Here is a 22997-nt window from a genome sequence, read left to right on the forward strand (position 1 = left end):
CACTGTGGGTTCGGCTGTCATACTGCTGGTAGGGTAGATGCAGTGCGGGTTCGATGGATGTCGCCTCCTTGGAGAAAATCATCAACACTTGTAGGCGGGTTTCGTACGAGACCAGCTAACAGCTGCTCCTTAACGCCCCGCCCCGCATGAGGTGGCTAACCTTTTTGGCTTTGGGCATATTGGGATCTGCTCGACGAAACAGTTGCGCCATGTCCTCAACAAACATCGCAACAGATTCATTTGGTTTCTGAATCCGTGACTCCAGGAGACGCTGTGCGATTTCTCGTCTTTCAGTGCTCGCGAACGTACCGAGGAACTTCTGTTGGAACTCATCCCAAGACGACCTCACACGATTCGTGAAGCGATTTCGGGCTCCTTGTTGAAGCGGACGTAGCCCAATTTCTGTGTGGTGTTCCACTCGTTAATATTCGCTGTGAGCTCGAATTCCTTGAGCCAGTCATGTGTGTCCTCATATGTTCCTCGATCCAATCATGTGTGTCCTCATATGTGTTTCTGAGGAAGTCAACCGGAAGTCGAGTGTTCAAAACACTCACCTGTGTCATGCTTGGGCTGGACATGTTGTGGCCAGTGCTTCCAGGTGCCGTCATGCTTTCTGGCACGGTCACGCCTTCTGGCAATGGAGTGAACTCCAAGCTGAGGCCTAACAGGCGGCGGCTGCTGCGGTGAACGGGGGTGTCGATGCGCGGAAGTCTTTCTGGACTTGATGCAGGGCTGTTGTCAGGCATCCCGAACATGTACCCAGCGCCTCCACCTGTGTCGCGATGCAGAAATAGCAGCAGTTGAATACAGGACAACTAACTCACTTTAATTGTACCAGAACACTGGCAAACTGATTCGGATGAAAACCTCGTCTTTCTCTCTCACTGCGCGTGCTCTTCTTTGCTCTCTTGGTGCTGTATATTCAATGCGGAATTTGCCCCCCTCCAGAGAGCAGCGTTCCGATGCTCTTCTACAAAAGATGGTGCAGCAGATGTATGGTGCAAATCAGCTCGAAAAATAGGGCTTCATTCGCACAACGTGCACGATTTCTGGTTTTTGCTGACGAGTTGTCGAGGGGCTGTCAGGAACGATCACTTAATTAACGTCACTCAGGCATTGTAAAACTGTGTAGGGGCCAAAATACCTCTTCAGCAATTTTTCAGACAGTCCCCAGCGGCTGGTAGGACTCCATAGCCAGACTTTCTACCCGGGCCGATAGACGACATGTCTGTGTCGCAGATTATAACGTTGGGCGTCGTAATTTTGTTGCTGGGTGATTCGGACGCGTGCAAGCTGCCTCACTTCTTTTGTTCGTTGGGTAAAAGATGCAGCGTCCAAATTGATGTCATTGCAGTCATGCAGTAACATGGCGTCAAGCATCGTCGTTACTTCACGGCCATGAAGAAGACTGAACGGCGTTCTTCGTGTAGTTTCTTGCTGTGCTGTGTTATAGGCGAACGTGATGTTGGTAGAATGTCGTCCCAGTTCTTGGGATCCACGTCAATGTACATACTCAACATGCAGGCATAGTCTTACTGAGGCGTTCTGTTAAGCCGTTTGTTTGTGTATGATAGGAAGTGGTTTTCCGATGGGCTGTTCCACTGAGCTCAAGCACTGTCTTCAGGAGCGTGGCCATGAAAGTGGTACCTTGATCCGTTCTTATGATTGTCGGAGCACCGTGCTTCGGGTCGATATTTTCTATGAAGAATCGTGCGGTTTCAACGGCGGTGCCACTTGACAAAGCCTTTGTTTCTGCGTAGCGCATAAGTTGAGACATATATATATATATATATATATATACATATATATATTTTATTTTATTCTTTTGCAGAATTTAAGGGTGTCCTGCAACACTTTTCGAGCATGTCAGTAACTGGTGCCGATTAGTAATCGAGGCTTCCGAGAACACGTGTGAAATATTATAACGCAGCATGCAGCCTGTAATTCAAAATAAATGTTCAAAGTCAGCTAAAAATTGCTTTTTCTTCTTTCCACAAATGACGCTATGGGCTCAAAATCACTGCGTCTGAGGCCTGGTATCAGCTTTTGACTGACTTAAGCTTCGTGCGATCAGTCGTTACTGGGGCCACTGCGGAAGGCCGTAACTTGTTGACGCGTGTGTGTGCAATCGCACTGAAAAGCCACGCCACGCTCAAAGGAAGAAAAGAGAGAGAGAGGAAAGAAGTGCTCGAGCTCACGAAGCATGTGTGACGCATTTGCCTTCCCCGTGCCATTCCTCCCTGCTTAGCTTGCAGCGCTTTCGCCAAGAGGAGAGAATGCGATTGCAGCTTGCGACAAATTCTTCGTAACTCCACTCGTAGGGGAGGGATTGTGGAAATTTTCACGGCGGTGAATTCGAGAGGCAATACTCTCCTTTGGTGACTTCATTTCATGACATTCTAGGAAAGTGCTGCTGGGCCCATGAAATGAAGTTTGTACGGCCTTGTAGTTGTTGTACCTGTGGCGTGCCACATTGCATTGATATGCAAGTTTTATAATGATGTGCTGTGATAAGATAATTTGGTGTCATGTTTCAGCAATGATGAATCGCTAAAATGGATAGATCAAGCTTTCCTAGCTGCTTCCTCTGTTTTCCAGCATGGCAGCTTGAAAGAGTCATGCACTAGGTTTTTCATATCTCTGATGAAGGTAAGTGTCTCTGTTGATCGTGTGAGCACCTATCACTGTTTAGATTGAAGAAAATTTATAATTTTTTCTCATCTCTCGAACTGCATTATTTTTAATGGAGCTATAATATGAACTGTTTGCGTCGTTCTTTGTAGAATAGTGTAACAATTTTAAGAAGGCCATCATAAGGCATGGTATTTTAGCTCATTTTTCTTGGCTTTCTTCACGTTTCATGAATAAAGAAGCGCTACACACAGGGCAGAGTGCAGCGGAGGATTTTCGGAGCTATAATGGTGGTATATCATCAAAAGGTTCACCACAGGCTGGTCTAATGTGCCCCGCAGGATGTCGTTTAAAGACCCGTGCTTTAGAGACTACAATGTGAAATAGTAGAGGCCCATGTGCTGCACAATGTCAGCTCACGTTAAAGAACACGAGATGGTCGAAATTGCTGAAGCCCTTCACTATGGTTTCTCTCATTATCATATCGTGGTTTTGAGATGTAATACCCCAGATACTATTATATTAGAGTACAATTTTTCAAAGCTCTAAAATAAGTGTGCATTGAAGTTCAACGTAAGTGCGAGGGGCTCGAAGAAAGCTGAAAATATTGTTTTTGTAGCTTCCAATTCGGAATGTCTTAGTACGTAAAATGTAGGTGAAAATGTAATTAATGTTAGACTTAAGTTGAGTTGTTATTTGCCTATTTCTCACGGTTTGGTAATATTAGGAAATCCCCAATTATGACAAGAATATTTCTACTATTAGATTTTGATCCACAGACCAATTAGTAATTTAGAGCCTGAATAATCTTGCAATGGCCTTTAAAATACTTTTTCATCTCTCATACATCATATAAAATGAAATCAAAACAGGAGTGCAATAAAGTTTCATCCCACAGTGTACATAACTGGGGGAGCGAGCATACTGTGTCACTCAGGGAGCTACACTATTCGATCTGAAATGTTGGTTAATTTTCATTCGGCCAATCGGTATTACTGTTTTAAGTAATATTTTTTATTTGTAGGCTTTGCTTTTTTATCAACATAAATATAAATATACTTTATTGCAACATACTCTGTGTAGTGTGGCATCATCTGCTAATACTATTTGAATTAAAAATTATGCTTGATTAGTATTACCGTGGCATCTCATTGATACGATTCTGCATAATACGGTCTTAGGCCTAATATGTTTTAACTTTAGGTATAAGTTTCCAAATAACCAAAAATGACACCAGAATAACAGCAATCACGTATTCAAGATCCTGAACATAAATTGTTGTAGCATTGGTAATAAAGCTGTAGAACTTGAGGGCATGCTGTTTTCGCATGACGCGGACATTGCCATGCTCACAGTGACCTGGCTGAGCTGCAAAATATTTGATAGCGTCCTTCAGGGCTATAAGTTCTTTCATGGCGACCATGACAGAATAGGTGGAGGTGTGGCTATTTTGTTTAAATCGTCAATACAACTTTTAGAATATCTGATGCACAATGCATTGATTCTGTCTTCTGTAAAGCATACATAAACAAAGTTCGCTTTGTTTGTGGCGTTTTTTGTAGGTCTCCTAGCTCCTCTGTAGCGGTCCTTGAAAACTTCTGGGAATACTTACAGTGTCATGTAAGGACAGACAATCACTTAATATCGGCAGGGCACTTCAATTTACTAACGTTGATTGACAGAGCTGCTTATCGCATTCGTCGAATGCTGATGGCAACACAATGTTGGATGTCAGGTCAACATTTTACTTGTTGCAAATGGTTGATAATTCCCCCACGAGAGTGGAGGGAAATGTAGGATCAATTTCAAAGGTATTTTTTGTAAGTGGTGACATTCAAAGTCACATAACCTGTGAAGCCACTAATGGCATTTCTGATCATAAAGCGGTCCTGTTGTGTTTTTTGAACATTTGCTTTTACCGCCAGAAGACCATACATTCATTTCCGAATTTTCCTCGTGCTGATGATGAATTATTATAGAAATGCTTGATTTATACTTAGGTTATTTCAAAAGCAGTACTTGTTCTGTGAATAACTTATGACTTTCCTTTAAAAATATTGTCTTTGAATGAACACAGCACTTTGTGCCCAATATTGTGAAAAAAATCAGTATAACGTAATTCATGGACTTCCAGCGAGGTGTTGCAACTGCAAGGAAGGCTCAAAAGAAAAAAAAAAAAATCAAGAATAAGTATAGCGTTAAAACCTCCATTGAAAAAACTTCCGTAAAAGTAAAGATGAAAATAATTTTTGACAAGGAAAAATATTTGGTACACTATTGCCTCCGTTAATTCAAACGGCTTCTTACAGATTCTAGTGCCAAATAACCCTTAAATCTTCTGCCACCAGTAAGCTGATGATAGGTGGCGAGTGTGCAAAAAAAAAAAAAAAGAGAGCGTCAGCAGTTCTGCTTTTAACGATTTTTTCTAGTCGGTACTCACAAGGGACAATGGTTTCATTCACAATTTTTCTGTATCGCTTCCTTGAATATCTGATGTGGTTATTTCCGAGAGTGGTGTATGTAATTTACTCTTAATATTTGATATGAAAAAGCCACCGGGACATGATGGCATTCCAAACGCGTTTTTGAATTGATATGCGGAATGGTGTGCTAAATACTTGCATGTTGTGTTCACCAGATCGTTAAGTGATGGTTCTTTACCGGATTACTTTACTGGAAATCGAACCTCTGCACAAGTCAGGCAAAAAATCATACATTGAGAACTACCAATCCATATCACTAACTTCTACTTTGTGTCAAATTTTGGAACACATAATTCGTAAACATGTATTAACTTTCTGAACATGATTTTAGGCATGGATTTTCTACATGTACTCAATTAGTTGAAACTGTGCATAACTTCCCACTGTCGATTAATCAAGCAAAGCAAAGATATTCATGAATTTCTACTAGGAATTCGACAAGGTGTCCCATAATAAATTAATTCATAAATTGTTATTGTATAAAAAAAATGACCAGATACTTACTTGGATTACGGCTTACTTATCTGACAGACGCCAATTCATAACCTTAAACAATGCTTCTGAAAATTTCGAGGTTGTTTCGGGTGTCCCCCAGGGATCAGTTTTAACACCACTTTTATTTTTATCATTTATTAATTACATTACAGCAAAACTTTCTGTTTCTGTGAAACTTTATTATGCAATGACTATATATTATATATAAAAGTATCAAGTGCATCTAAATAATGATCTGACAGATGTCATTGCATGGTACGAAAAATGGCAAATGGTAATTAATTTTCATAAAACTGTTTACATGAGAATTACTAACAAAAAAAAAACCTCTTCATTATGCATGTGTGTGAATGGTGTATCACTATTAGAAGTGACTGAGTACAAATATTAAGTCCTGAAAATCAGTAATAATTTTTCTTGGAATAAGCACATAGGTACTGTTGTTTGTAGTTCCTTGCAGAAACTTTTTCTTGAGACGCACATTGAAGTCATCTACACCTACTGTTCATTTCTATACATACAATTTATACATTCGACCATTGTTGTAATGCGCAGCGATTATCTGGGACCCATTCACTTTAAAGCAAGTAAAAATACTTTAACGCCTACAGCTAGTCCGGTTTATTTTCAATTCCTACGGCCACACATCTATATGTGAGTGAGCTAATTAAGTGCAGTGGACAACCCATGGTGACGGAGCGCAACCGTGTCAGCTGATTAAAATTTTTATTTCACCTTGTCGATGGTCAATACAACGTCAACACTTCAAATTATTTTTTTACTTGGCAGGTAATCAAACAAGACAAATACATGCTCTAACCTTAGTTCCCTTTACCATAAGGAATAACTGTTTTAAGTATTCCTTTTTCCATAGGACTATAACGGACTGGTATAATCTTAACACGGAAATTGTTTTAAAAAAATCTTTAGTAATGCCTGAAAAACATCTGAATATGTTATGAATTTGTTGTGTTATTTTATTTGTTCCGTTCAGTGTTTTCTTACAAATGCCTGTAATTTGTATGTTCTAAATTGCTTGTACTTTTTGGTGTATAACCACCCTGCTAAGATTTGGTACCAGATCGCAGTATCTCTAACAAAAAAAAAAAAAAAATTGTTCCTGGCCAACCTTTTTGGTTAATACGATTCTAGCATCATACATCTATTTTCTGGTTCTCGTGAAAAGCGTATCAACAAGATTCCACTGTATTCATTTTTTAGCCAGCGATTGCTGTAGATATCATGCATCTCATTTTTTTCTTGAATTTACACACGTGGCCAGTACAGTTCCCTTTCATTTTTTACCAGGTACTCTAGGACCTGAATTTTCAAGTGGTTGCTCCCAATTATTTGTCTGTGCTTTCAAGAAATTGTGATTCATATAATGTATAAACTCTTCATAAATTGTTTAAAGACTATTCGACATTAAATTTGGTCTTGAAAGCTACTCTATGCGTGATTGATATAATGCATAAACTCTTCATAAATTGTCTATGCGTGATTCATATAATGTATAAACTCTTCATAAATTGTTTAAAGACTGTTTGACATTAAATTTGGTCTTAAAAGCTACTCTATGCGTACCCATACTTATTTTTGTATAAATTAGCTCTTGAGCCGAATGACTCGGTGTGTTATTGAAATTTTCTTTTTTTCTCCAAGGTAAGTGATCCATGTCTAAAAGACTGCATTTCTAGAACAAACATCTTGGAAGGGGCAAAGGTCAACTTTTACATTTTCGGCGAGAAAATTGTAAATGAGCCGGCCATGTCTTCTATAATGAATAATGTAACCTGTCTCATTGCCTTAGTAAACTTGGATTTAGCTACCTGTGTTCGCACAGGTAGCTAAATCAGAGTTGGTGAAGTGCAGCTTTGTGCTAGTAATATGTTTATCTTTCTTTGTGGATAGCGTACACTGACACATCATGGTGATGGTTGCATGTGCAGAGCCATATATACTTAGTGACATCTTCAGCTTTAACTGTGGCCTGTTTGTTAAAATAATGTTAAACTGTGATCATCTTGCACAATTTGTTGCAGAAACTGACTAGGGCCATTGGAGACATGCCAGGAGGCACAAATGACTCAGTTTTGTCACCTGCAGCACCACATAATGAGCTCAACTCACAGGAAGTTAAGGATAACCTACTGCTCCTGCACGTCGTTGAAAACTTTGCTGATTTACTGTCTGAAACTCTTTTAGAAAATAACCTTTCTCTCCTAGAATTTGTTGTGGTAAGTATGTTGCCTAATATGCACAATGACAAAAAAGATAATGAATGTTTCTATTTCTTGCTGTGCTCTATTAGGAAACATTAAATCGAGTTACCCAGCTATCAAAGAGTACTGAAATGGACAGTTTGGTCTTGCAATCAACCATATTTTGCCTTACACTTCTGAGCCTCCTGATCTCTACAGAAGACATGGTACGTTCATGTTTACTCTGTATATAAGTGATTGGCAGGTACTGAATAGCCGCATGTGCTCAAGGAAAATATTTGTTGAGAATTGGCAAACCCAAGGTGCTCACTGCGAAGGATGCTGTCCTGGAATGGTGTATGTAATTTCACGAGAGGAGGAAAAGTAGATGGGTATGAAGGTGAAATTGCAAACATGGAAAACTTGTATTTATTTGTACACAACCAACCTCTTTTATTCTGTTGACTCACATTCAACAAGGTTGAAAAGTTTGACTGTACACCTGCACACATTCAACACTTTGCAGTACAAAACCATTACCCACTTTCCAATCGTTCTAATGCAAAATACCATGCAGAAAAAAAAGTATATGAGAAAAATATTAGGATATTCATGTATTTATTTTTGCTCTTTATTTTTGTATAGAAGTTTTTTATCAATATCGAGCACCATGTGGATGTTCGCAGAACACTCTCCTGGCTGCAATTTTGTGTTGCAGCAAGTTTCTATAGCTGCAAGCGGATATAACCATATATGTACATAGCATATAGCATCACGGGTACAGCTGAAGCTGAAGCGCAAGTTATTACTAAAGTGTTTTACTCCTGTGAGTAAATTTAGAAAATAGGATGAAGCTTTACTACATATATGCATATTAGGAGCATATCTAAAAGAAGGATTGCACTCAACTATTGTATTTACTGTTACATTTTTTCCTTTTCAAGGCTGCAGGAGAAAATAAAGAAGTGTGGCAACAGTGCTACAAGTGCCTGGCATCCTTGGCAGGCAGCCACAGCAGCACTGAAATAAGGAACTTAGCACACCAATTGCAGGTGTCGGTAGCAAGTCAAGGGGTGGCAGCACCACCACAGAAGTTGAGTGCCACAAGTAATGCCGGCTGCTCTGCATCACAGGTGGCAGACGACAAGCAAGCCAGAGCTGAACGTCAGAAGAAGTTGGCTGCTATTGCAGCTGGTTTTAACATTCTGTCTATTGATGATAGCCTTGGCTGTGAAGCAGAGGCTGCTGTAGCCTCTCGACAGCGGCTTGGAGAGGAAACTGCTGGGATGGCGGCACAATCATCGGGTGTCCCATTAGCTACTGGAAGCACAGAATTTGAGCAGTTATGGTGTGAGCTGCACGATGGAGTGACACCCATTCGTGGCCATGCATTCATACAATTGCGCCGAAGGCTTCTGGAGAATAGTGCTGAACTATGGCAGCAGCGAGACAAGTTGCTTGAAGCTTGCCATGCTGGCATTCAAGATGAAGATTCTTATGTGTATCTCAGTGCCATTCAAGCTCTGTCTGTTCTTGTTGAAAGAGACCTGGACCATCTACTTCCATGGCTGGCAGAACAGCTGTCATTAGAGCAGCTCTCCGTGGAGGCGCGCCTCAACTTGGGAGAGGTCCTTTTGCGGGTCACTAAAAACATTGGTGAGTGCTCACACTGCATGCTTTCAATTTGTACGTGGCAGTCTATCTTTTCTCATCTCATAGTTAAATAGTTAAAACTGTCTGCTGTTCCTGAACGATTTATTTGCAAGGTTGGCCATTTCGAAACGCAAAAAAACACATGTTTGCACATTTAATTCATTTTATTACCTTAAAGCCTCCTAATAAAAAGGCACAACATAAGGAATGGATTAGCGACATCTAAAGTTTGACTGAAACTCACCTGGTTGGGATCAGACATGATGAAAGAAAGGATGATTGGATCTCGAGTCTCGGGGATACTATCTACCAGGCACACACTTAATTTCAGTGATAAAAACCTTCTATGGTCTTACACACAACACTTGCCCCACATGCTGAAATCTATGTATGAGACACTTGTTCACAATGAGATTGGACTCATTGTCAACAATTGAAAGCCGAAACATTTTTCAAAACTTTTTATTTGGTCAATGAACTTTCTTTCTTTCATGATATACAGTAGTGGTATTCACGTGCAATACATTTATAATCATGTTGAATAGGGACTATAAGTCTTTCGAGATGTAAACAGGCTGTACGTGTAATATAGACAATTGTGAAACAAGTGAAGCAAATGGAGGAAACATACTTTTATACTTTTGAATGCAACTCCAGCAGATTCATGAATATTTTCTGAAGTTTTCATAAACAGCAATCTTGTTATATTTTTGTTGACACACATTTATATTACAATAATCCCATGAAATATTGTAAATGTAAAATTCTTACATGTTAGATGTTTAGAAAGTTAGAGAAGTGAATGAAGAAAATTTGGATGTCTAGAAGAAGCAATAAAACTGTCATGAATAGTACTGTCAAATATGAGGTGAGCCAGGGAAAATAGAAAATTGACATCGAGCGAATAAGGATGGCCCATAAGAGAGCTCAGCTTACAGGTCATGAATACGAGCTGAATGTCATCTAATGATGGCCTAAGACACATGGCAACCTTTCTGGCATCATGGTATAACAAGAGTAATGTCTGTGGAGACAGAAATGCGCTCCCAGAAAGGTTAAATTGCATAGGCAATGGAGTCATTGCTGAGGCTAGTGACTGTGACAGGATCCGTCATACGCACTGTGTTTCACCATGTGTAGTCATTATTTTTTGCTGTTTGTTCATGTTTGTTTAAGTTCTCTTGAAATTTGATGGTTTAAAAAGAACTCCTTGTTCGACCAGGTGGAATAGAAGCCATTTCAGAATGACTTCGGAATTTCTATAACATTTTGAAATTGCAGAGACCACTAGACGCACACTCATGTTCAACATAAGTACTTCAAAGAACTGTTTTCTTTTTTGAGCAGAGATAGAAGTTGTAGAGGAGGCTTGCATTTTTGTTTCTCTTTATAACTACAGTAACTTGTTCTCTGTTGCTGCCTACTCTTGTTCAGTAAAGTTGTACTGGCTTTTACATTTTAACATTTTTGTATGATCAGAAAATTGGGTAATGTAGCTCTGTAGGTGTAGCATTACAATATATGTGGGGATGGTGCTGTTGCTGTGCATTTATTTAACCTATCTGAAACTTGTTTTTGCGATATGGAATAAGTTTTTGCTCATGCACTATTTTTAAAGACAAACTTTTCTGCTCCCATTGTTGTAGTGCCTATGTGGTAGGTTCTCATTAAACGGAACCGGAAGGAACCATGAAAATACTTTCCATTCAGCAGGAGTTCTCTTTACTGGGAGGTGAATAAGAGGCTGGAATTTTAGTACAAAAGCGTAAAAAAATACAGACAATTATTATTATTATAAAAGCAGTCGTATCAGAGGCAGTTCTTCCATTTTAAGTACCAGTCTCATTTAAGAGATTCAAATTACTCAGAGTCTACTGTGTTGAAGAACTTACAGACATGCTTTATTTCTGTTGTGCTTTTTTCACATCAGAATGTGTTTGCATTTTATTTCTAGGTGACATTGCTCCAAAGTACAGGAACTTGCTGCTTAATAGCTTTTTGAGTGCTGCAAAGCACTCTGACCAAGTCATCAGATGTTCAGCAGTATCTAATTTGGGCGAATTGTGTGGAAAACTTGGTTACTCATTTGTGCCAATCACACAGGAGGTAAAGACTGTTCGTGCATAGCACTTTTCTTTTACATTCCTTAAAAAAAATGATGATTAGTTTCAAGTACTTAAACTTCCCTCTTTCCTCTTCTGCCAGATCCTTAATTGTCTTCGTGGCCTCACCAGGGATCCTGATGCTATGGTTTGCCATGCTTCTGTCTTGGCTCTAGGGCGTATTATTGAAGGAATGGGTCAAAAAATATTTCAAGTGAGTATTCGTATTAAGTGATATCCTGCATTATTACTCACAGCAGTGTTTGTATTCTGCTTCAGCTGGGGCTGCTGAAATCCACAGAGATCTGAAAGGAAAAAGAACTAGTCATTTGGTTCCTGCATTAAGTTGCATACAGGGTGTGTAAAAGTTCTCAGAATTTTCTTCAGTAGTTGGCAGCACCGCCTGGCTGAATGGTGCTTTGGCTGGAGAAGTTAGTGGATAATACAAGCTTCAAAGCGAGTCTGGTTTCGGCTGCATGTGGGCTGTTCATGCAGGTAACACTTTTCACAGAGGTGTCTGCTGCAACCTTATTTTTTAAAAAATTACCAGTTTTTGGAGCAGCATTATGCAATCAAGTATTCTTTGGTGCAACTGAGTTAAAATGGGACAGACACTTGAAATGCTTCAGAAAGCCTATGGTTACAATGCTATTAAACAAAGCCAGACTTTCATACGGAACAAGAGTTTCTGGGAATGTCTGGAGTTGATCAACGATGACGTTCACTCGGCGCACCCATCGAAATCATAAATGGACGGCTCTGTGCAAAAAGTGGATCATGTTTTAGACAAGAATCGGTGCTTAAGTGTTTGGACGATCACAGAGGAGTGTTAAATGATTGAAGCACCTATTCATCATGTTTTGACGGAGGATCCTTAAAGGAGGAAAGTCTGCACTAAAATGATTCTAGAAGTCCTGATGAGCGGCATGAAGGAAAAGCCACACCGTGCTTATTGTCTTCTAATTGCCGCCGGCCAAGATGAGCGTGGCAACACTGCACCAGCCAATGAACAGCCTCAATCTGACATTACTCGATTTTCTTTTTTTGCCAGTGATCAAAAGTGCTCTGAAGGGAATTTGGCATGGGATGCTGGGGATAGTAAAGGCATCTGCGACAACCTCGCTGAAAGAGGTTCCCTTTTACGGATTCGAGGGTGCCTTCAGTGATTGGATAAAGCATCGGCAAATGGTGCATCAAAGCAGGGGAAGAGTACTTAAGGAAGTTCTCAAACGATTTTAAACTGATTTTAAATAAATTATAACAAAAAAAAATTTCTGGGAACTTTTAAGACAGACTTTGAATATGATATACCATTTTTACTGCAATCTCAGGGGTTTCATTTCGTAAAGGAAAATGGGGCATTGTGTGAATGGGCTGGTGCCTCAGCAGACGACAATGTTTCACTTCACTCGTTACCAAAGCCGCTGCCTGACATATGGAGCACTGTGCATGGTCTGCAAACATTTCATAAACACTGCTTGCCATTCACCGTCCTGAATCTCTTCTGGAAGCAACAAGGCATGAGTGCTGCCGAAGAGTTTTGCGCCAATGACACATCCATCTCTTCTAATTGCTGCGGCGAATTTTCATTTACCAAGGATGAGTGTGAGGGGATTCTTGCCCTTTTCTGGCATTTGCCATATTGTGTCTTGTGGAACTTGGATGAGTGGGTGTATAGAGAACTGTTACATCTTCCCCACATATCCTGTGAAGATGGCCTAAAAAATAGAAGACAAGTCACATAGTCTCACTCGTCATACATGGCAGATTTTTGTACAACAGCAAAAGTTCGCGGGACGTTGAATCCAGAGTAAATGCGAATTTCTGCTATATCAGTACTTAATGCTTGTAATCAAGCTGGTGACTGTATAGGTCGGAATCCCAAGTGCAGTATAGAACATTTATTTCGAAATTACATTTCTAGACAAAGCGGGAATTCAGCTCGATCAAGCATTTTGCGTCCCGCACACTTTTGCTGTTGATAGTACATAGACGACATTTGTCTAATCTTTGAATGTGTCATGTTCTCAAATATGTAAAAGACTTCAAAATGCTCTTCGACAACTGTGCACGCTTGCATCTGTGTCATTGGACGTTCTTCAATAAAATTGATGCTGATATTGTTCACTAGCAGACCACTGACATATTGTGCAGTTTATATTTATGGATAAAATGTTTCCTGTGCTAGCAACCCTCTTTTTTGGTAATCACCCTTGATAAAGACCCTGATGGAGCCTTCAGATTTAAACAGTTCCTATGCCAGTTTTATAGATGTTCATAGTTTATGTGCATAAGAAATAAGGAGCTACAAGCGCATGCAGTGTTGCATTTGTAAAGGACATTTGTGCTATGCATTTTTAATGTATAGTGAAAGCTCACTAATTTAAACTCGAAGAGGACTATAAAATTCTTCAAATTAGCGAATGGGCGCTAGAATGAACAGACTTCATGCCACACTGTGCGGACAGAAGGCAGAGAAGCCACCTCTGGTCTGATTCCCACAAATTAGGCGATACTACACGTTTGTGGCAGATAATTTCATAAATTAAGTGCATGCTCTAACAGCAAACAGAATTTACTGATCACTCAATCATATGCCAGAAACAAGCAGCAACTTGCATTCATGTGAACAGCAAGCCTTAATGTCAAAATAAGTTATTTGTGCTCCAAAACACGTTCATTTACAAGCAGCATTGAAGTAGCAATAAAAATTTAAAGTCTTTGTGGTCTTTACTTGTTTATAGAATGATATTGAAGTAGTCCAAGGAGACATGACTAAAAGCGAATAATGCATGACTGGCCTACGCCACTCATTCAGCAGAAGCAGCACACATTTACAACCATAAAAGCATGCATGGAAGTCAATCGCTATACTTGTTTTACACAGATTAAAGTAATGAATAATTTGAGTGATTGTTCTGGCTTGATTTGTGGTCATCCTGGGCTGATTTCTGCGAGGAGGGATGAAAGCCCGAGCGCTCCCAGTTCGAATCAACCGTTGTAGTTACCGACACCTTCTAATTATCGGGAGGGTCGTCCCCCCCCCCCCCCAAAGAAAACATTGCACTGTGCCTGGACCAGAAGTCAGTTTGAATTAACAAGCTTTTACTGTGCAACTTGCGATGACAAATTCTGCAGAATCTTCAGGCACTACAAGCTGCTCTGAGTTACAGGCTACTTCTGACTTATTCTCGGTTTGACAAGCTGCAAACTATATATTAGGTTCGTTCACTCTGCAAAATCCAATACACATGTGTATTGCCCTGAAAGTGCTGAAAGTACATGTGTGGCACTTTGCCTAAGCCTGTTCACATCGGCCTGCTTCACTGCCTTCAGAAAGACTAAGACATATTTTAGGTACTATTTTTTATTGTTTCATGAGCCTTCCATCCGATTGTAAAACGTCAAGAAATGTTACACAGAGCTCTCATTTGTGTGACATCTCAATTGCATCTTACAGGTAATGCCCGATGAAGTGAAAGACATCTATCGAGATCTGAAGCATTTGTACTCAACTACGTCCGACAGTGTGACAAAATTACAAGCGCAGTTGGCTATTGAAAACCTCAATGCTGCAACACAGAAATTTTTATGCTCCCAACCTCGTATGGAAAAGCGTATTCAAATACTGGATTTGTGCAGCCCCAGTGGAAGTTGATTAGTTATGTGCCTTTAATTAAATTATTTGAGTGTCAATAAACTGCTTGGAATGGAAACCTTTGCATCATTGTTAAAATCTCTTCAGCAGTGGTGGCTACGTATGTGTACGTGTTTTGTTTATGCTACTTGTGTCAACCTGTGGCCAATATATAACAAGATACAATGTCTATTGGATGATTTGAACCTTCTGCATAGTCAGTATGTTGTCACTTAACCTCAGTTACCCATCAGTTCGATGAGGGCACTATGATGTTCGACAGGTCATTCATGTCACACTCCAGGAACGAGGTCAAAAGTATTATCTCGAAATGAATGCAACCAAAAACTAAGTGTGCACACATTGGGAGCCTATATTTTTGTTTTTTAATATTAAAATGGAACATGTCTTACTGAAGAATAATGAAATATTCAGTTACATGTTAATTACTGCAAATAATTACTAAGGCTCACTCAAAACAACACATCATTTTTTTTCCTTGGAATCTAATATTGAGTGCCTTAGAATTATAGCTTGGGAATTCTACACATTCATGGGTAGTGTATCATAATGCGTGCCTGAAGGGGATATAGATAAGAAGTCGCATTGAAATAGTCTTTTGGATTCAGAGTGTGTCATCATATAATTATAATGATCAAAAATTTTTAAGTGTTAATATAGTGTAGTAATACCATTCTTGTCTATCTTGCTGACTTTTGTCTCGAATGCTGCAGAAAAAAGGATTCTGTGACTGGGGGAAATGAGTTGGAAGCATTTTCGTGCTTTTTGAGAATCGAGGTTGAAGCATGAGAATTCATACAATGGGCCAGAGCACCACGGGACTGAAATTTCAACTTGCCTGTAGAAAATTGCTGAAGCATTGCTAATATAATGTCATTTGCTGCTGTAAGGAAGGCACCAAATGCTTGCTCTGTAACTCTGATAAAAAAATGTTAGTAGCAAATAAGATGGAAATGCTGATAGTGAAATGATGATAGGAAATGCTGATAGTGAAATGAATGAGCGCGAAAATCAATGATTCTGGTGCACAAAAAGGGGGCATGTGCGTCAAGAAAATGCCGTAAAGTCAAATGGCTCAAGTGTGCCCATTGTATTGGGAGCCACCTGGTGACTGTGTGTGACGCTCATTTCAGATGACAGTGTTGCATTTATCAACGAAACGCACCATCTTCACCTGTGTCTGAGCAAGCTACAGTGTAGGGTTTTCCTTTGGCTCAGAAGAAAACTCGATGTGCACTGTAAGGTAGCACTTGCCCCTACAGACGGCACGAGCTCAGGCAGAAGGTCCACACAAAAGCACATTTGTCAGGCATTTCTTCAATGGTGGTAGTTAGAGAACATTTATTCACCGCCCGCTGCAGTGGTCTACTGGTTATGGTGCTCGGCTGCTGACCCAAAGGTCGTGGGTTTGATCCTGACGACAACGGTCACATTTCGATCGAGACAAAATGACAAAGCTTTGTCATTTTATCTGAAACGTTCCGTATGCGAGTCCAATAATTCCATATGTTTCCATACAGAATACATGTTTCCCATATATTTTTCATATATTTCCGTAAGATTCTTACAGAAACATACGGAATAATTGGAAATTGCATACGGAACGTTTCAGTAGGGTAGGTTCGTGTACTGTACGATGACAGTGCACATTAAAGAACACCAGATGGTGAAACTTGCTGGAGCCCTCCGCTACAGCGTCCCTCATAATCATATTGTGGTTTTGGGACGTTAAACCTGATATATTATTATTATTGTTATTACATTTATTCACCACAGTCTATTCAAGATACTGTAGTTAAAGGTGGTTGAAGAAGAAAATTTCAAATTTTTGCCTTCAGCTACATGTTAGCTACAGCACGCTCTGAGATGCCTCGTGTTAAGCTGCGGGTCTGAAGTTAGTATGACGGAAAAGGGTTATGAGTGGAAGCTCTGTAAGCTCACTGCATTTGTACAAATACCATGGCTACTTCTTCGAAGTCAGTTTTTTGTAGATACCATGGATACTCTTCTGAAGTCAATTAATTCTGCTTTAACTTTGGAACTTTGACTTGCAAGTCGTAGACACTGTGCAGGGGGGTAAATGCAGAAACACTGACCTCGTGATTGCGGCTGATCATTATTAGGAGATAGTGTCCAGATCCACTAAGTGCCTGATCTTCAAACTGATGACAGGCGAGATATTGCATTCAAATGGACAGTTGAGGGCCAGGTCTTTATAACAAAGTCAACAGGAGTCTGTTCCAATGAGCAAGGAAAAATCACAGCATATCCACGGAGTGAATGATGATGAGTGGGACGAAGCGTCCGTCAGCCCGTTCGTGCATCCGTCCGTCCATTTGTTCTTGCTTCTGTCCGTCCGCACGACCATCCGTGCGTCCATCCATGCTTCCGTCTGTCTGTCCGTGCGTCTGTCTGTCCGTGCGTCTTCTAGTCTGTCTGTCCGTCCATCTGTGCGTCCATCTAGTGAACACTCCAAGTACCGCCATCTTGCATCTCCTGTGGTACATACCCACTCCGCGCGTCCGTTCGTCCGTCCTTCTGTCTGCTAGTCTGTCTGCTCATCTATCCATGCGTCCGTCCGTGCGTCTATCTAGTGAACACTCCAAATACCTCGATCTCCCATCTCGCATCCCGGTTGCTACGTACGACAACGACGGAGGATGGACAGACCTACGCCCTAAGGAGCTTCGCTCCTAAAATGGTTAGGAAATATCAGCTCAGCCTGGGTCTTTCTGGGAGCTCGAGCAGATAAGTATTAAGGGACATGAACTAGTAAACCACCAAGACATTAGGTTGTGACCAACTATGATCAAGTTACCGAAAGTTTGATGCCGTTAAACAATACATATGCTTGCAGGACCACAGAATATGCCCAAGTTATCCGATTTTCAGAATTAGCAGGTGTCGAATTAACGCACTTTTACTCATACACACATAGTAAAATACTCTGAGTGGGTGTATGTATACAGGGTGTCCCACAAAACATGAGCCAGGAATTTGAAAGTGAAAGGCACTTAGTAGGCGAATTGAACAAAACACATACTACTTGCACTAGCCTGTAGGTACTCAGGCCATTTTTATTTATGCCCATAATAATTAATTCATAATTATTAATTACGTATTTTTTTTAAAATTATGGGCTGGAAACCTAAAATATGAACACTGAGATGTAGAGCACTTTCAAAAACAGCCGACTAAATTGTTTCCTGTGCAGTACGTCTCACGCTGTCATTTTTTCCACGTTGTAAAGAAAGCCCGCGAAACGTGAAAAGAAGCCGTGGGACGACCCGCGAGTGCACTGCTATTGTGCGGCTATAGGCTTTCTTTACAACGCGGAAAAAATAACAGCCCTAGACGTATCGTAAAGGAAACAATTTCGTCAGGGGTTTCTGAAAGTGCTCTACATATCAGTGTTCATATTGTGAGTTTCTAGCCCATAATTAAAAATAGGTAATTAAAAATGAATAATTAATTAGTATGGGGAGAAATAAAAAATAGCATGAGTTTCCATTCTGCCAGGCTGGTGCTGAAAGGTAAACTGAGATGGCTCAAAGCAAAAAGTGAAGCTGAACGATGTTGCGGGCTGGTTTGCATCGTCCCTGCTCTCAGAGTTGAAGTCCGAACAAAAAGTAGCACCCTCAGACTCCTTCTAGCTCGTGAAATCAACAAAATTAGCTGCAAACACACCGCAATGCCAACATCTGCGATCTTTCTGAAGTGCGTGCATCGGCTGCACCCGGTGGTGGCTTCGTTCGGTTTTCACTTACTTTGGAGCGCATCGAAAAATTAAAACCACGCAAGAAAGAAACAGCCTACACAAAGAAGAAAGCTATATTTATTTTCTTTCATGACAAATGGAGCAGTGTATCTATTATAGGCATGAAATGATTAGAAAACGGCATCACAAACCATCAATAGCACGGTATCAGTGCTCGATGTGTGTGGTGGAAGAAAAAGTTAAAGACACCAATGAATGCAGCTGTATTGGCACATTACCATTCTTCAATATGATAAAAACCATTGTTAGTGTGATTAGATAATTAATAAGCCAGAAGAGGGGTGTATAGGAAGGACAAATGTTGCCACTACCTTGAAGTTCCTACTCCAGCTCACTATGATATCATGGATCTTGATGAAAGCTGGTAGGACTTGGATGGATATGTGGGGTTTAACGTCCCAAAACCACCATATGAGAGTTTGCGGGTATAAATTGGCAGCAGCAAGCACAGGACCGGGTTAACTGGCGGAACATGGGAGAGGCCTTTGTCCTGCAGTGGACGTAGCCAGGCTGATGATGATGATGATGATTATGAGAGACGCTGTAGTGGAGGGCTCCGGAAATTTCGACCACCAGGGGTTCTTTAACGTGCACCCAAATCTGAGCACACGGGCCTACAACATTTCCGCCTCCTTCGGAAATGCAGCCGCCGCAGCCGGAATTTGAACCCGCGTCCTGCGGGTCAGCAGCCGAGTACCTTAGCCACTAGACCACCGTGGCGGGGCAGCTGGTAGGACTTATATAAGTTATTTATTGTTAAAAATGGGTTATACAGGGTGTTCGAAATTAACCTTTATTGTTTTCTTAAAATTCAGCACTATGAAGAACATGAAAACCACCTTTGAAGATATATCCAGGGGGACACAAAGTGAGATAATAATTACTACGATTAGCTGCATAATTAACAGATATATTAACTAACTTTTTTAGTGGCTGCAGCAAGCGGGCATGTTTGTAGTGCGAAGTTGGAGGCAGTCGCATTTGTACACTGTTCCACATGAAAAAAATTTTCTAGCATATCTGTGCTGCAAGGGACCCTGGTGTTAAGTTTAATTGTGGTTCACACGAGTACGCGTGCGAGACAGTCAGCACTGGCTCACAGCTCCTCCCCAATGCGCCGTGGCAGTTGCGTGCATCGTTTGATCTGACAATGGGTCGCAGATACAGGTAACGAGGATAATGGTTACCCTTTTACTACTGGCTAGCGAGAGCATGCAAGCAGTGACTGCTCGTCATATTGGGGAGGAACATTGCGGCAATCGTCCTTGTCCTGCATGCTTAATCATGAAAATGACAGAATAAATTAGCTCTTTAAGTGAAGAGTTGATGTATGGAGCAGTAGGTAGCTGCCATTGAACTTGGCACCCCCAAAAGAGTTTACGTCTAGTAAGGCCGATGTTCTATAGTTTTTGCTGTGACCGTAAGGGTCGGAGAAACTCTATGGCTGTGAATTTGCCGTGCGTTCCGCGCATATGCCTGACAATTTTTCGCAGGTTATGTTCATGAGGGATAAGCACAAGAATTAACATTCCTTGAAAAAACCGCGACTTTATTGCAAGATTTGGCTGTTTTAGTTTAAAAAAAAGCTATCGATCTTGAGCAGAAGCCACGAGAAGAGGAGAAGAAGGAGGAGTAGCAGTAGTAATAGACTTTTATTTTCAGCCACAAACTAAAGGCCCAGCATTTCAACTTCTTGCATGCGCGACCAGTCGACGCTGTTCTTCGCATTCAGCACCGATCCAGTCGAGCCAGGTAGTGATGAAAAGGGAAGGGGGAGGGTAAAAGAAGAACAAAGATTACATAAGCCATTCTTTTTATGTTCATTATTGCATAATTCCACAGTAGCCGTAAAATGCGCACGTGGCCATTTTTTCCCCCTTAAGTTTGTTCGCTTCTTGGCCATTCCCCCAGCTACACTGTACCCCAGCGTGCGTGTGAGTCAGTGATGTAGGTCATCATCATCAACACAATCATCGTCATCATCATAATCGTAAATGCTAAGGGAAGGGTTGTGGCACGTGGCACAGAGGTAACTCATAATTTTGATGAAACGTACAGGATTTTCAAATCTAGCGTATGCTTCTTTAAAGCAATATTCTCCCTTCGTTTGCGTGGGCCGGAAGTGCAGCGAGCGAAGTACGGACCCTCGTTCGAGACTTGACTCGCTAGTCATAGTGATGGAATGTTGACTATATAGTTATCTTTTGAGCATCGCGCCGAAAATATTGGTTATCTCTGACGTCACGATGTCAGGTCATCGCCCGGGAAAGGTTAATTACGTGGGTTTTTGGCGAGATATTTGCGAAACCACATGGCCTCACAGAAGTCTCGCAGCATCTCGCAAGGACTCGCGCCAACATAATCACTTGAGGTTTTCGCCTTAACATATCTGGTTACATCTCTCCAAGCGTATCTTATTGCCCGATTTCGGGGGCATGTTCCCCTCGTGGGAAGAAGAAGAAGAAAAAGAACGCACTGCCCGCGTTGTTTGCCCGCTGCTCTTGTGTTTCCAGTTTTATTCAAGCTCCTGGCATCTATTTTTGCTGATCAATGCTACCTTGACAGAGGTCGACGTTATGGCAGCGCCTGCCAATCAAGCAGCAAAAGGTACGGTGAAGCATGTTAGTCAACTAAAAATATAAGGTGTTGAGTAACCCTGCCCAGAAAGAACGTCCGCGTGCAAGTACCCTAATCGAACGTTGCCGCGTCGGTTTACACATCGAAACATATAACACCTCAGGCAAGATTCTGCATGAATCCTAATTATGAATACGAAACGCACGGATCATGTGGTGCTTATCAACGGGAAATCATTGTATGCCGACATCAATGTGTAAAATTAATGTATTACAGGGCAGCTCTGTACAGATGCTGAGGCAAAGATCACCGAGGCAAATCTTCAGAGAGAACGAATGAAACGGCACATTTACTGAAGTTAAACAAATTACAAGCCTTGTGAGCATCGTGCGCTGCCTATTTACCGCGGATTCCGGGGGATGATGCAACGAGCCAGCGCCTCTCACGCGATGTATCACTGAAAGTAAAGCGCACGTATGAAAAAAAATTCAAGGTCAGGACGCGCGCAAACGAACAAAACTGCCCTCTTGCCCGTTTTCTCTGCGTAGATTTCATCGCACTCACTGGCACGAAAGGAGCGAGAGACAGTTTGAAGCATGCGACATATCTATGTAACGCATTTCAAAGGGGCCCTGAAACGCTTTGTCAAGTAACCACGGAATAAATTCACTGAAAAAGCTTATTGCCTCATGAATTCAATGCCGCAAAGTTTTTAAGAATCCGTCCAGTACGAAGTGGAGTTACAAAGGTTTGTCGCATGCTGCAATTGCATTATCTCTCCTCTCGTCCCGACGATAGCGCTAGAAGCGAAGCAGGGAGGGATGGCAGGGCCACAGAAAAACGTCACACGCGCCTCGTGGCCTTGAGCACTTTTTTCTTTTTCTTTTTCTTTCGAATTAGCCGCTTTTTTGGTGTGATCGCGCGCGCACGCGTGGACAAGTCGCGGCCTCCCGCGGCGATCTCTGTAACGAGCGAGTGAGCGTGCCAAGTTCAAACAATGCCTCCTAGAAAAATTATGCCTGGCACTCCCCTTCTGGTACGGAGGCGAACGCCTGTGGCGATCGCCCCCTGCGAACACAGCAATGCTCTCCAAGCAGCTGTGATGTCACGTGACAGAGCAATACGGTAATATCACGTGACAGAGCGGTTTGGAGGCGAGCGGTCGCAACACGCGGTTGGAGCCATGGCCTCCAAGATTTAGTGCTGGCAGCAAGCTCTCAATTGAAGAGAGAGCCACGTTCCAGGCATACCCAATGGCTGATAGATGGGGAATTCACGTGTGATTTTTGTGCATATTCCGCCATTTGTCAAGAGAAAAGAAAGCAATTTTAGCTGACTTTGATAATTTATTGTGAATTCCAGGCCGCGTGCTGTGCTATAATATTTGGCTCGCGTGTTGTCAGGAGCCTCTACTACCAA

The 22997-nt window shown here is 41.3% G+C and overlaps 1 protein-coding gene across 2 annotated transcripts in view; it reads left to right on the forward strand.

The window, feature by feature from the left end:
* LOC119176710 (transport and Golgi organization protein 6 homolog) overlaps positions 1 to 15281 on the forward strand; it is a 52059-nt gene extending 36778 nt beyond the window's left edge. The window contains exons 11-17 of one of the 2 annotated variants that reach the window (XM_075895581.1): positions 2538 to 2649; positions 7652 to 7846; positions 7921 to 8037; positions 8755 to 9466; positions 11418 to 11569; positions 11669 to 11779; positions 15026 to 15281. In XM_075895581.1, coding sequence (XP_075751696.1) covers positions 2538 to 2649; positions 7652 to 7846; positions 7921 to 8037; positions 8755 to 9466; positions 11418 to 11569; positions 11669 to 11779; positions 15026 to 15223 — 1597 coding nt within the window. In that variant the 3' untranslated portion in view covers positions 15224 to 15281. The remainder of the gene's footprint in view (positions 1 to 2537; positions 2650 to 7651; positions 7847 to 7920; positions 8038 to 8754; positions 9467 to 11417; positions 11570 to 11668; positions 11780 to 15025) is intronic. The other variant, XM_075895582.1, reaches the window with a different exon arrangement.
* Positions 15282 to 22997: the final 7716 nt, after the last annotated feature.

This window comes from Rhipicephalus microplus, chromosome 5, assembly GCF_043290135.1.
Source record: "Rhipicephalus microplus isolate Deutch F79 chromosome 5, USDA_Rmic, whole genome shotgun sequence".
Taxonomy (NCBI): domain Eukaryota; kingdom Metazoa; phylum Arthropoda; class Arachnida; order Ixodida; family Ixodidae; genus Rhipicephalus; species Rhipicephalus microplus.